Consider the following 15,051-nt stretch of genomic DNA (forward strand, 5'->3'; position numbering starts at 1 on the left):
CTGCACTCCTATCCTAAAGCAAGCCAGTTTATCAGTAGTTACCAAGTCCAGCATCTCTACAAGTAGGCCTCATCTGGAACACTAGAATTCGATTTCTAGACAGAGTATAGGAAAATTTGCTTCCAGAGCAAGAGTTGTAAAACTATAAACACAGAGATGAGTAAGTGAGGTGGTGTAGAGGAAGGCGAGAGGGGGGAAAAATAGAAATGATGTTCCAGAACCGTGAGAGATTGGGGAAATGGGGTGGAAAAAAATGTGAGAGTGGGAATAGTACAATGCTTTTGAAATTGATTGAGCATGCTGGTTTACAAAATCAATTTAGTGATTTTTCAACCAGCATTTTTTAAAAAATGATATGCAATAGAATAAAAAAGATACAGAATGCATAGCATTGAAGGATAAATATTGTTTTGGAAACATTTAAAATATATGTAAAAATGTATAAAATGTATTTATATATATGTAACTATATAAATTATAAATAAATGCGCGCCCGCGCGCGCACGCACACCGCCCCCCCCACCACCACCCACACACCAGCACACAGGCCCGGGGTTGTTTTGTAAGCTATTTCTCACACTGGGTCTCGGTCCAGAGTTTGAAAACTCCTGGAACATAGGATCTAAGAGAATCCAGCAAGGTAAATTCAAGGTCAAATAAGCAGGACTCTTTTCTCCTTTTGCTGTCCACATCATTTACCGGAGGGAGAGGAAAAGGGCGTGTGAGGGAGGGGACATCAGACTGAGGTCAAGCGAGGAGCAAGGGCGCATCAGGTGGAGGAACCCGGCGACTTCTTTCCGGATAGTCTACTGATGACCCCAGAAGGTTGATTTTTTTTTTTAATTTTATTTATTTATTTATTTATTTATGGCTGTGTTGTGTCTTCGTTTCTGTGCGAGGGCTTTCTCTAGTTGCGGCAAGCGGGGGCCACTCTTCATCGCGGTGCGCAGGCCTCTCACTATCGCGGTCTCTCTTGTTGCGGAGCACAGGCTCCAGACACGCAGGCTCAGCAATTGTGGCTTACGGGCCTAGTTGCTCCGCGGCATGTGGGATCTTCCCAGACCAGGGCTCGAACCCGTGTCCCCTGCATTGGCAGGCGGATTCTCAACCACTGCGCCACCAGCGAAGCCCCAGAAGGTTGATTTTGAACGCTTCCCTTAAACGCTAATCCGAAAGAACTTCCTCGTTCATTATCCCTGAAAAGCCTCCAAAGGCGAAGGATTCGCGCTGCTCCTGAAGGTGACACTACATAGGGTCAGTCCCAGTAGAGGGGATTATTCTTTTCTTGGACGAGGAACCAGGAAGTGGGCGGGGCGTGGGAAGCGCGGGAAGGCCCGGTAGGGTCGGTCCAAAGAGTGACTCACGTCTTGCTCTGCACAGCCCACCAGAGGAACAAGCAGTTCTGCACTTTGGGACCCATCCGCGAGCGGAAGCCCCAGGGCGCTGGTAGGGTTGTGCCCTTTCCGCGGGCCAGAGACGCTCCCTGACCGTGGGCACCACCTGCCTCAGCCCCGGACCTGCGGCAGGCCGGCCTGGCCGGCTCGGCCGCCTGGTCGCCGGGCCCACGTGACCTGCCGCGCGGGCCACCGCCTCCGCCGCGCCCAGGCCCCGCCCCCGTGACGTCTAGCTACCTCAGATTGTCTGAATGTTCCTTCTCTTTCCGCTTTCGGTAATTGGTCGGCCAGGCAGACAGCGCCCCCCCTCCGCCCCGCCCCCGGAGTCGTGGGGAATGCTGGTGGGGGCGGGACCTGGGCTGGAGGGGCGGGGTGAGAAGGCTCCGCGCCGGTTAAGGGGCCGCCCGAGCGCGGTCCGAGCCATCTACTGCTGCCGGCCACCCGGACCTCCCGACTCGCAGCCCGCCCCTTCCCCGCCCGCCGCCGTCACCAGGGAAACGGGCCGCGACCGCCTGCCGACCCCAAGCTGGTTTCATGGCAGCCGCGAAGAAAGCAGTTTTGGGGCCATTGGTGGGAGCAGTGGACCAGGGCACCAGCTCGACGCGCTTTTTGGTGAGCCCGGGGTGCCCCTGAGGAGGTGATGAACCGGGGCGGGAGCCTTGGAACGCCGGGGCTGGGTGTCGAGTCCCCATCCCGTTCTTCCCACGGCCCGGGGCCCCGGCCGCCAGGCAAGAGAAGGAGGCCAAGAGCCCCGGAGCGGGACTTGCCACGCTGGAGCTGCCCCGCCCGGGCCTGGGGGAACGCGGCCTCTCGAGACCCCCGCGGCTGAGCTGAGCAGCCCTGGCCTTGAAGGAGGAACCAGGCCGCCTTCTAATGGAGGGACTCCTCCCCCGAAGGGAGCTAGGACTCGTCGAGCGTCCGTGAAGAGCAGCCCGCCTGCAGCCAGGGACAGGTGGCCACATTGACCGCTGCTGCAGTCTTCCCCAGAAGCATTTGGCCTGCCGGGGGCAGGACGTCCTTGGATGGGGGAAGCTGTGTCACGGCTGTGGTAGCCTAACAGCGTCCTTTGGAGCGGTGGAACGAATATAGTATTAGCGTGATGATGCCTTGTCATTCTCTCCCACAGACATTGCAGAAGGTAGAATGCTAAGGCGGGGGGCGGGGCGGCGAGTGGCAGAGCACATTAGGAAGAAGTCACACTACACTGCTTTTACCAGAATCTTAATTTAATTTCGAAGATTCGTAAATTTCAGTTCTGATACTTTGCCCATTGCAAAGGTGACTGTCCTCTCTGCGCTTCACAGCATAAAGCGACAGGGAAATTCTATTTCTCTTTTTATTTACCATGTCTGACAGCAGAGTTTTGCCATAATGGAGTGCTATTTAAGTGACTTTCTGCTGATTAATTTGTTTTGGGCAATTAGAAAACTTGCTCTTAAAGTGATCTAGCACTGACTTCAGTAAGATAATTTAAAAGTAATTTTAAAAAACTATTGTTGTTTAAGAGCCCATGCTTTCAGTGGACATTTGACTAATCTGGCAAGTTGATGTAAATATTTAATGACTACTTAGCTCCCTCTTCACTTCTTTGTCTCAAATCATGTTCTCATGCATTATTTAGTATGTATATATACTGTATGTATACATTGTACATACAGTATATGTATATTTTTCAGAGCTCTGTTTAGTTGACCACTTGACCAAAACCTGCATTTGTACCTTCATGTTGATACTCATCTCTCTTGTCTAAAGTCAAAAGCCTTCAGTCCAGTTTTAGCTTGGTTCTTATTTAATGACTTACCCTGGTTTGAGCTGCCAAGACATAATTCTACCATCTCTTACATTGTTTACCTTCTGATCACCCAGGGCAGGTTTCACTATGTCTTATTTTCATATAAGTGTCTATAAAGTAATCCTGAATCATAAGTAAGAAACTTAGCCTAACTGGATTTGATTAATAAAATACACAAGCATCACTGCCATCTTCCCAAATTAAGAAAGACCATTAAGACAGTGCGCTAACTGTGGGTTGAGTTTTGAAGCCGTATTCAAGAATTGCCCACACAAATGCCTGCAGGGGCCAGGCAGGTAGAGGGAGGAGGGCAGACTGGAGAGCAGACTCAGGCTAAGGGGAAACCTATAGCTGCCAGGCAGGAACACTGGCCCCGTGCTGCCAGATCTTCAAATTCTTTAAGAAAAGCTGGTAGTCTAGAGTTTTCAGTGAAATCTTCCTGTTCTTAAATGTTGGCAACTAGTTCCTAATGGATTGTAGGGGCCAAACCAAACATGGCAGTTGTTCTCAAGTTTATGCAGCCTTTGCCCTCTATGAAAGTGGGTAAAATATTTCATAACTCTGTAGGCTGCCTTTTTAGTTGCCAGCCTGACTGTGCCTTTCTTCCTTTTGACTTTTCACTGTTGCTGTCCCTATAGCCCAGCAATCTTCTTTATCTACTGCAGGTTGTTCCTGGTCCCTCAGATTTTGTTGCCCAAGAGGCATCTTTCTGCATTGGTGGGGAAGGAATGAAAACTTCGTATCATCACAATCAGTTGTTCAGTGTCATGAGCCTTTAAAAAAGTTGGGTGCTGTTTACTGTGGCTTGATCTCAGTGAGTAAGCTAAGGTACACATTCAGAAGGTTCCCATCCTGCTTATAGAATGATGTTTAAAAGTTGATCAATAAAGTTTCCTGCTGCTTGAGAAACAACTATGCAAGAAAGCTTCAGAGGTAGATAAAAGACTACCTGTGTGAAGGGATCCTGTGTGAAGTAGAGAAAAACTTGGGAATGGTTTAGAAAGGGTTTTTTTTTTCCCTTGGTTATAAGGAAAGAGATTTGCTAAAGCACTCCCTACAAAATACAGATAATAGATTTGCTGAATAAGTGCTTCAGTCACAAGGTGATTCCCAAGGAGTTGTTCTAGTCATATTGTTCCACGTTGTAATTATGACTCAAAAATATTTGCTTACCTTCTCAGGAAAGAATACAGCAGATAAGAACTGTCATAAGGAAGCTTATAGAGTGAAAGGTATTAAAATAATTTCCTGACCATTATTCATTAAATTGTCATATCTCATTCAACATTCACAAGACCAATAACCTTGCTAAGCTTTCTTTTCCCTTTTTCTATGCCAGCTATATTGGCTTTCTCCCATAAGGGACACAAGATTTCTTTATTCATGTTCTTTCATCCAAGGGAAATGCCTCCTCCCTGTGAAAATTTCCCATATCTGCTTCTTGAAATTGTGCTCTACCTCCAAATTTTACTCCAAATTTTACCTCCAAATTGTACTCTACCTCCAAATTGTACTCAACTGCCATCTCTTGGTAGAAGTCTTCCTCAAACCCTTAGTCAGAGTTTCTCCCCCTTCCTATAGCATTCTTTTTTATCTGTTAATAGCTCTTAGCACCTACTTCGTGTTATTGTATATCTGCTGTACTTGAAAGCAGGAACCTCCTTTTTAAGACTTGTTCATCTTTGTATTCCTTAAAATATCTTGGTCAACATGACAAATGAACACCTGTTGTATCTACAGGGAGCACTTTATACATATTTGTTGAATAGATTTTTATAGGTCAACTGAATTTTAAATCTGGTTTTCTTTTTTATCTTGTCAAAAAATGTTAAAACTCTCTGACTTAGGTATGTTTGATTACTTAATTTCTTTTTTTTTTCTTTTTTTTTAAATGGTGTGTTAGTTTCTGCTTTATAACAAAGTGAATCAGTTATACATATACATATGTTCCCATATCTCTTCCCTCTTGCATCTCCCTCCCTCCCACCCTCCCTATCCCACCCCTCTAGGTGATCACAAAGCACCGAGCTGATCTCCTTGTGCTATGCGGCTGCTTCCCAGTAGCTATCTATTTTACGTTTGGACCTGCAATTTTAGAACATGTTCGTTTCTTCCTCTAGTTGTCAAAGACTTAAATCTTGGGACCCTATGCTTATGTTTTGTACCAAAGGAAAATTTCCAACTTGTCTGATAGGAAAGTGAACTGGGCTTGGCATGTGTTTACCCAGATTGCAGAGTAGGAACTTCTTGGAAAGAGAATTAGTGTAACAGGTTTAAAGGAGGAGCCATTTCTTCATAAGACAAAAGCTTCAGCTTGAACAGTCAACTTCCTTCTTTAATTTGGTAACTTTATTTTTTCCCCATTAAGTTGACTGTTAAAAAAACCCCAAAAAACAAAGGCTTAGAATGTGTTGTGACTTGAAATGTGTCAGGCACTGCATTGAGGACTTTTCCAGCGTTATCTCATTTAATCCTCATAACAAATATGATGTAGGTAGTATTATTAAGCTCCTTTACCCAGATGATTAGACCGTGCTGAAGAGTGTGCCCAAGGTTACAGAGTAACGTGGAACTGGGATTCAAGTCCAGGTCTGTCACAGTCAGAAGACTATCCTCCTAACACCTCCTGCCTTAGGCTCCCGAGCTACCTGAGTACAGTCAAACCTCGGTATCTAGGAGACTGGTTCCAGGATGCTCATGTCCCTTATATAATAAAATGGTGCATTATTTGCATAAAACCTATGCACATCCTTCCATATACTTCAAATCATCTCTAGATTATTTAAACCTAACACAATGTAAATACTATGTAAGTAGTTGTAAATACAACGTAGATGCTATGTAAATAGTTGCTAGGCCCAGGGCAAATTCAAGTTTGGCTTTTTGGAACTTTCTGGAATTTTTTAAAAAATATTTTTGATCTGCGGCTGGTCGAATCTACAGAAACGGAACCGTGGATATGGAGGACTGACTGCACTGTGAAGGGAAGATGGGAGGCTGGGGAAGGCCATTTACCAGTTCTGATTATGGTCACAGATGAATCTTCACCAAGAAAAATGTACTTACACACAGGTTTCACAATATGTAAAAAATTGTTGCCTTTGAAAAAGTACTGCTGGTTTGGATCATCTTGTGACTCAGATTAAGCGGGGCCTGGGCAGGGCTTTAGGTGTAGTCACCATGGCTAATGGTTGCGTAACCATTTTGTTCCAATAGCCAGCATCTATGAAGAATGACTTGAATTGTAGCTCCGTGCTTATTTTGGCAGGAAACATTGCCTTGACCCCGGTTGTCTCATCATACTTAGAGATCTCAAGGTTAAGGGATAGATTTCCGCTTTCTTTCTTTCATTTATGTATCCAGCACATAAGTATTAGGCACCCATTAAGGGCCAGGAACTAATGAACAGTAAATCTGGTAAAATTAATTTGGCTCATAGCTCAAATGAGGCCCCTCTTATAATAAATGTAACTGTGATTCTTTTGTGTTCCCCGCCCCCACTAAGTTGGTTAGTTTTCTTGACCATCACATTACGGACATGGCAAGAACATGTTCTCATCAGAGAGCTGCCACACTCTCTTGTCCTCTTGTCTCATAAGCGTAAATGTTCAGAGCCTTCAGTTTTGAGTTCCTTGAGGGGCAGAATGATGTCTTTTTTTCCCCTCTCCAAAGCCTAATACAGCATCTGGCGTCTGGTCGGTGCTCATTACATGAATAGACATCAGCAGAGAGAGGCCTCCAGGGCTTGATGTGTTGACTACAACTCTTGGACTGAAAGACTAGAAAGGGAGAACTTGCGGGGTCTTGGAAAAAGTTGAATTTGGCAACTATAGCTATGTTAGATGTATGAATATGCTATTTAATATAATTTCCTTTTTTAGGAAAAATATAATGCCATTTGCTGTGTTTACTTCTGTGGCTTGTTGGAGATGCCATTATGCCTTCTGTGGTCAAGTTTGCAATGTAACATGTTTGTAGCTAGTATTTTTATTTTAGGTCCTGCAAATTTACATAGTGTTTTAGAGACGGAGTTTATATTCCTGAAGAATGTCTTACTTATCACACAGTAAAGTTGAGTATGGCATGAGTAGGCTAATGGGGAAACCACGTGGGGAGGGAAGTGAATGCATGTTTATGATGGGATGGCTGAGTTAGTCATAGGGTGAGTGAGGCAAGCGTGAAAGACAGTTACTTAGTAAGGACTGCATTTCGTCTTCGTCTCTCCACTACTCCCCTTCTGCTGAGACAGAAGGCATGTGTTGTTTCAGAAAGTCCTTTTAAAACAGTTTTTATAGTAGTAATTTTCTTTGTTTCTTCAGCTTTTTAACTGTCCCCTTCCTCCAAATCTGCAATTGACCATGATTTAAGCACAATGGTAAATATAGAGCTAATGACTTCTAATTCTAATTCTCCTCTTATAATAGAAGTAGTAATAGTAGCAGTAGTAGTAATAATAATAATAATAAGTAGCAGTAGTAGTAGTAGCAGCAGTAGTGGTAACATCTTTTGGGTTTATGCTATGCGCCTGCACTGTGATGAATTCCTTTCCTATGTGAAGTTGTTTCTTCAGTTTTTAATTGCCCTCCCCCACCAAAAACAAAATCTGGAACTGAGACAGGATTTGGGCTTAGAGATGAATACAGAACTGGTGATTTTTTTAAAAAAAATATTTATTTTATTTATTTTATTTTTGGCTCTGTTGGGTCTTCATTGCTGCGCGGGCTTTCTCTAGTTGCGGCGAGCAGGGGCTACTCTTCGTTGCGGTGCATGGGCTTCTCATTGCGGTGCCTTCTCTTGTTGCAGAGCACGGGCTCTAGGTGTGCGGGCTTCAGTAATTGTGGCACGCGGCCTCAGTAGTTGTGGCTCGTGGGCTCTAGAGTGCAGGCTCAGTAGTTGTGACACACGGGCTTAGTTGCTCCGCAGCATGTGGGATCTTCCCGGACCAGGGCTCGAACCCCTGTTCCCTGCATTGGCAGGTGGATTCTTAACCACTGCGCCACCAGGGAAGCCCACTGGTGATTTTTTGAATCCTAACTCTTATCACCTATCTGCTGTGCTGGTGGTAGTAGTAATAATAGGAACAGTAATAAAAATAGTACCAGTTGTAGCCACAACAGTAATGGTAACATCTTTTGGATACATGCTATGTGCCTGCCCTCTACGAAATACTTTTCATACATTATTTTTTTGATTATATTCTATATATTTTCGATGTTTTAAATGAAAAAATTTAAAACACACTGAAAAGTAAAAAGACAAACGTAATGAATGGCTGTGAATCCATCACCCAGATTTAACAATTATTCATACTTGTCATATTTTCTTAATGTAGTTTTTTGGTGAATTTAAACCTGGAGTCAGCTATTTTTTCCAAATATTTCTCCAAGTTTTCCTTTAGTGATTAACCATATTTAGAGATGGAACTCTGAGTTCTAGTGTTGGTCATTGTCACAGAGATGTCACTGTCTCTAGGCTCTTTCAGGGGACAGATTTTAAAAGCCTGAGTTCATATTGATATTTCCAATTCTAATTAACTTTACAGTTCACTTAACTTCTTTCATTTTATATTTATTTCCTCTTGCACTGAAAAATCTTGGTTCCTGACAATATTAGCATACATTATTTTATTTAATCCTTTTACAGATGGAAAAGTCCAGGCTTAGAGAAGTTAAAGTCAAACAGCTGACATGGGCAGGGCTGGGCTTGACCCCCAGTCCCAGCTCTCCCAGGCCCATGCTCTTTGCCTCCATGTTACACCAGGCATAACGTTCTCAACTGCCTTTTCCGGCCCACATGAAATTCTAAGACTGGATCTCTTTTTTTTTAATTGGCATATAGTTGACATATAACGTGGTATAACTTTAAGGTGTCCACCATGTTGTTTGATACAATTGTATATTGCAATACGGTTACCACCGTAGCATTATCCACGTAGCTCTACCATGTCACATAATTATCATTTATTTTTTGTGGTGGAAATAATTAAGATCTACTCCCTTAGCAACTTTGAAGTTTATGATACATTACCATTGACTATAATCACTCTGCTGTGCATTAGCTCTCCAGGACTTATTTATCTACTAGTTCCAAGTTTGTACCCTTAATGGATCTCTTTCTTTAAGCTTATGACCTAAAACATAAGCAATTGACTACTGGGTGTCTCCACTTCTGTGCCGAGTTACACGTTATCTAAAATGAAATTTGCAATCTCCTTACCCCCTTCTGTACCCTAACTACTTCTCCTTACCCTACCTTTGTCTTGTAAACACTGCCTACTCTAACTTGTAACCTGTAACCTGTCAACCTTGAGTATTCCTCCTTTTTCGTCACTCCTCCCCATCCAAGCCCTTGACGCATCTATTTGCTTATACCTCCTAAACTGAATCTCTCTCAGCAGTGCACTTCATTCAGTCCCCACTGCTGCTGGCCTCCAAGTGGGGCCCTCCAGATGTCTTACCTGGATCGCTGCAGACACATCTGCAGCTGCTCTCCCTGCCTCAGCCTAGCTTCCCCACCGTTCGCAGTCCCACTCGGACTCCCTTGTATTCACCCTTAAGTCTTAGCCTGGAAGTTACCTCTTCTGAGAGCCCTTCTCTGACCCCACCAGTCTGGGTTGGATGTCCTACCTCCTCGTTGTAGCATAGGCAGCCCTGTGTTAGAAAACTCCTTTGTATTCACTGCCACTTAATGAATGAAAAAGTCCTGATTAGTATCGGTCTGATTTTGTACTGGAAAAGCTCTGCATTGGTATTTAGAAAACCTAGAGTTTAGCCCTGTTTTGTCAGTATTATCCGATCTCTTGGAGCTCCCTTCGCAAATAAGAGAGCATTCCATTAGGGCCATGGGTTTCAGTGTGTGTTGTCATTTTGTTTTTTTGCCTTGGAACTCCATTGTTAAGCTCTCTTCTGGAAGCTGAAGTCAGTAAAATGTGAAATCTAAGGGACGGCGTGGTCCAGAGGCTCAGCACGAGCTCCCTGTCGTTCCCTCTCAGCTTCTGAAGGGTCCTAGAGATGCGGGCAGCACACTTTGAAAACACTGGCCCAGAGGAACTCTAGGATCTCTTCTAGATCCCATAGACTCTTGTGTCTTAAAGTATTTCTTTAAATTAATTTTCTTAGAGTTTTCTGTTCTGTGCCGTTGTGCGTCTGAAGTTTTAACTAATTTTTTTAAATTAATTAATTTATTTATATTTCTTTTTGGCTGTGTTGGGTCTTCGCTTCTGTGCGAGGGCTTTCTCCAGTTGCAGCGAGCGGGGGCCACTCTTCATCGCGGTGCGCGGGCCTGTCACTATCGCGGCCTCTCTTGTTGCGGAGCACAGGCTCCAGACGCGCAGGCTCAGTAGTTGTGGCTCACGGGCCTAGTTGCTCTGCAGCATGTGGGATCTTCCCAGACCAGGGCTCAAACCCGTGTCCCCTGCATTGGCAGGCAGATTCTCAACCACTGCACCACCAGGGAAGCCCTTAACTAATTTTTAAATTAGGTGAATTTCAAACTTGAAAAGGGAGAAAAAGATGAGGAGCATCTGTAATTCTGGGGTGTTTCTCCCTTGCCATCTAATGATTTTTAGACAAATGACCGTGCTAGACCTTTTATAAAGCAAACTGTATAGCCACTGCCATCTTTCATAGACAAGGGCTTTTGAAATCTACTTGAAAAGAACAGACTAGCACTCTCGCTACTCGGCAATGTGTTCTCATACGGAGTGTCTCTCATACTCTCCAGCCATAGAGTCTTATGGAAACATCATTAGCCTGCTTTGTATACTTGTCCGTCTGCAGACAAATGGATAATCAGGCGGCTTCATTACAGTTCCTCACATGAGCCTAGATATATGAGAAAAGCAGTACTCCACAACTTCACTGTCCAATATGACAGCCACTAGCTGCAGGTGGCTATTGATCACTTTAAATGTGGTTAGTCTGAATTGAGGTGGACCATAAGTATAAAATCTATACCAGATCTCAAAGACTTAGTACTAAAAGAGTGAAAGATCTAATTAATTTTATATTGATCACCTGTTGAAATAATTTTAGATATATTGGTTTAAATAAAATGTTATTAAAATTAATTTCACCTGTTTTTTTGTGGGGTTTTTTTTGGCTTCATTGGGTCTTCGTTGCTGCGCGCGGGCCTTTTCTAGTTGCAGCAAGCGGGGGCTACTCTTTGTTGCAGTGCACGGGCTTCTCATTGCAGTGGCTTCTCTTGTTGTGGAGCACGGGCTCTAGGCGCGTGAGCTTCAGTAGTTGTGGCTCATGGGCTCTAGGTGCACAGGCTTCAGTAGTTGTGGCACGCGGGCTCAGTGGTGGCTTGCGGGCTCGGTGGCTTGCGGGCTCTAGGGCACAGGCTCAGTAGTTGTGGCGCACTGGCTTAGTTGCTCCATGGCATGTGGGATCTTCCCGGACCAGGGCTCAAACCCGTGTCTCCTGCATTGGCAGGTGGATTCTTAACCACTGCACCACCAGGGAAGTCCCCATTTCCCATTTTATTTAGTAATTTTTTCTAATAAGTACCCGATAGACCACAGTTTTTTAGATATTCAACAAATATTTATTGATTATCAAACCCTATGCCAGGCACTATTCTAGGCCCTAGAGGTACTTCAGCAAATAAAATGGGACAATTGGAATGGACATCCTAGAGACCTACCCAATGCTAAGTTGTAAATTACTGGGCTATTACATGGGCGTCAGCCAAGTGCCTTTTATTTATGATGTATCAAGTTAACCTTTGCCCTGCAAGATATTTTATCTCCTCAAAGGACTTGAGAATTTGCCTTCTTGCTTTCATTATGTTTATTACTTCCTCCCCCAAAAATGATGTGTGTGGTGGGGAGGAAGGGGAGCAGCAACCCCACCCACTGTGTGTTTTCCCTTATTACTTTCTTTGTTAGTCTGCATTCAGCAAGTAATTTTCTCCCACAGGAAACCTAGGCCTGGAAACACTTTCTTAATTGAATGTGACTTTACTGCTGCAATTATAGTGATTTTGGAAGTTAGTTTTAATTAAAATATGAATCCTTAGTCTGAAAGACTAAGTAATTTGATACTTAAATATAGGTACACCCAGGTGAGAAATAAATATATCTGAAAAAAAGGTTGCTAAGTTTTTAAGAAGTGTTGTTTTAGTGGTTTTAAATTTGTGGAGGCTTGTACTGCACTTCTTCTTTGGTAGCTTTCATTCATTGGTTTTAATGTTTTATCATCAAGGGTCAGCAATTCATGACAAGCATGTCACAGAGAGCACTCAGCTTGATGCCATGGTACTCTTCTCCCCCTGCTGATATGGCTCTACTTACCTCTCCTAAGAGCTAGACGCATTGTTACACTTCCCTTCAAAGGAATTTACACAGTATACTTTCCTGCCTGGGCATCTATGACTCCTGTCTCCACATCCAAGGTGGATGCAGAATGGAACCTTATACTATCACTATCAGCATTTGGCCAGCTCTCTTTTATTTTTGGTTTTCCTATTCTCTAAAAGAAAAATCCATACTATTAATTGGTTGATGTATTAAATTTCCTACACCTGGAACCATTTGTTTTAAAGAATGAGGAATTGCCTCTTTAGCTTTATCTTTAATAGATTTTCATTTATCTAAAGAGAAGTTATTATTTCTGAAGCTACATTATAACTTACATGATTCTATCTGAAGAGAAAGTAGAACATCTTGTAAGGCATTTCATCTGAAATGATTTTTCTATCAGTGAATAAGAACTTCAGTTGCTGAATAACTTTTAAACATCTTTGCTCTCTACCTGCATTTTTACCCTAATATTGCAATATATTTTTCAGGTTTTCAATTCAAAAACAGCCGAACTACTTAGTCATCATCAAGTGGAAATAAAACAAGAGTTTCCAAGAGAAGGGTATGTTTCCCAATTTAATATGTAAAGGTACATCATGTTTATTAGTCCATCTCACCCCGCCTGCCCTGTGCTTTTGTAAAGTAAACTTAACCAAACACCCTCCTGAGAAGACGTGAGGGATAGGTATTAGTCAAAAAAAGAAGCAGTAACTTGGTAGCTCAGCAAAAACATGTGGATGATTGATGGCTTAGGAATTCAGTGACAAAAGGAAGCGATAATAAAGTAATAAAGCAAAGGAGTATTAGATATCAGAAATTCCACGTTGACTTTGAAATCATTTAGTTCTGTGTCTCCATCATTGCCAAACTGCCGCTTTGCTGATTTGCATGTAAGGGTTTTTTCCTTAAATAAAGATATGTTTTTAAGAAAACATTCATATATCTTATCTAATACTAAAATCATCCTTTTGGGGAATAATGGTCATATATAGTAATTGTGATATTACTACTTATATATATGTATTATATAGTACATATGCATATATTATACAGTATTTTATTTAAAATTTGATATTTATGATACAACCACTTTGAAAAACTGTGTGGCAGTTTCTTATAAAATTAGTCATACATCTGCAACATTCCACTCTTAGGAATTTATCCAAGAGAAATGAAAGCATATGCCTATAGAAAGACTTATGTACATGAATGTTTATAGTAGCTTTGTTCATACTAGCCCAAACTGGAAACCCCTCAAATGTCTGCCATCAGTAGAACGATAGCAATGAAATACTGTTTGACAGTTTTTCAAAAGTGACCTGATACATGCAATGACATGGTTGAATCTCTTTGATATCCTGGAGAGTGAAAAAAGCTGGCCACAAAAGAATACATCCTGCATGGCTCTATCTGAAATTCAAGAAGAGGCTAAACTAATTAGGATGATGGAAATCCGGAAAGTGGTTGCCTGTGGAGTGTGGGATTGACTTGAAAGAGGCATGAAAGAACTTTTCTGGAGCAATGGAAATATTCTATATCTTGACTGGGGTGTTAGTTAGATTGGTATATACATTTGTTAAAACTCAACAAATTGTGTGCCTTCAATCTGTTCATTTCATTGTAAAATTTACTTCAATTTAAGAAAGAGAGGGAAAACAGTGTCTTACCAAATTTTCCATTAAAAATTTTCTCCTAGGTTTTAGAGAATTCCTTTGTTTAATAATAAAAGCTATTGATATGTTAGCAGCATTAGAATGACCGTCCACAGGCCTGATCCCAGTGCAATTTAGAGAGAGAACAGCTAGACTTGGAGGGACAAAAATTAGAAATATGTGGAAGGAGATTGGGTTTTGGAAAAAGAGAATTTAGAGACAGAACTCAAAGCTCAGGAAAGCCAGGCAGGCCTGAGGAAGGCACAGAAGAAAGGCATTTGGAATTCCCTTGCTACTTCCAGATTCTAGCATAGGATTCTTTTAACTTGTGTCATTTCTACTTTTGCGTAGAAAAAGTATGCCATTTGTTTCTCCCAGGTATTCTTCCTTTTCATTTATTATGAGCCATTCATCCTTCTGAGGTCCTTGTACCTTAACCACAATTGCACTGGGATTGGGTCTGAAAACTGGGACCAGTCACTTGTCTACATGAAATAGTTATTGGAAGGAATGTAAATTTTTTCCCTAAATTCTAACAAAACATTTTAGGAAACAAAATGACAAAAGAGATTAGTATACTTATTTGACTTTTTAGAATTTGTTTTACTTCATAAATAAATAAATACACAAATATATAAGTAAGTAAATGAGGAAATCAGTGTATCAAAAGAATAATATCTATATCTAGTCTGTTTAAAAATGACTAATGACTAGTGAAACATAAAGATAGTACAATCAGAATTCATCACACCCACAGAATATAAAGAATTGGGGAACCAGTTTCTTATTGGATTTGAAAAATAATTTAAAAATAGGTAGAATATTTGCTCTTTGTGGCCTGGTATTACTTACCTCCTTTCAAATGATTAATTACTGTATGAAGAATAATAAAAAATGTAAAGTAAATAG

General features: G+C 42.1%; 1 protein-coding gene across 7 annotated transcripts in view; it reads left to right on the forward strand.

The window, feature by feature from the left end:
• Positions 1 to 1,789: 1,789 nt before the first annotated feature.
• The window catches only part of GK (glycerol kinase), a 73,198-nt gene continuing 59,936 nt past the window's right edge, over positions 1,790 to 15,051 (forward strand). For 2 of the 7 annotated variants that reach the window (XR_450409.3, XM_007175268.2), the window contains exons 1-2: positions 1,790 to 2,006; positions 12,979 to 13,052. Coding sequence is in view for 6 of the 7 variants with exons in the window: in XM_007175268.2 (XP_007175330.1) it covers positions 1,929 to 2,006; positions 12,979 to 13,052 (152 nt within the window). In the remaining variant the exon portion in view is untranslated. Of the gene's footprint in view, positions 2,007 to 2,065; positions 2,533 to 12,978; positions 13,053 to 15,051 lie in introns of those variants that run through there. The other 5 variants (XM_007175272.2, XM_007175269.2, XM_007175271.2 and 2 more) reach the window with 4 other exon arrangements.

Source organism: Balaenoptera acutorostrata, chromosome X (genome assembly GCF_949987535.1).
Source record: "Balaenoptera acutorostrata chromosome X, mBalAcu1.1, whole genome shotgun sequence".
NCBI classification, from domain to species: Eukaryota; Metazoa; Chordata; class Mammalia; order Artiodactyla; family Balaenopteridae; genus Balaenoptera; species Balaenoptera acutorostrata.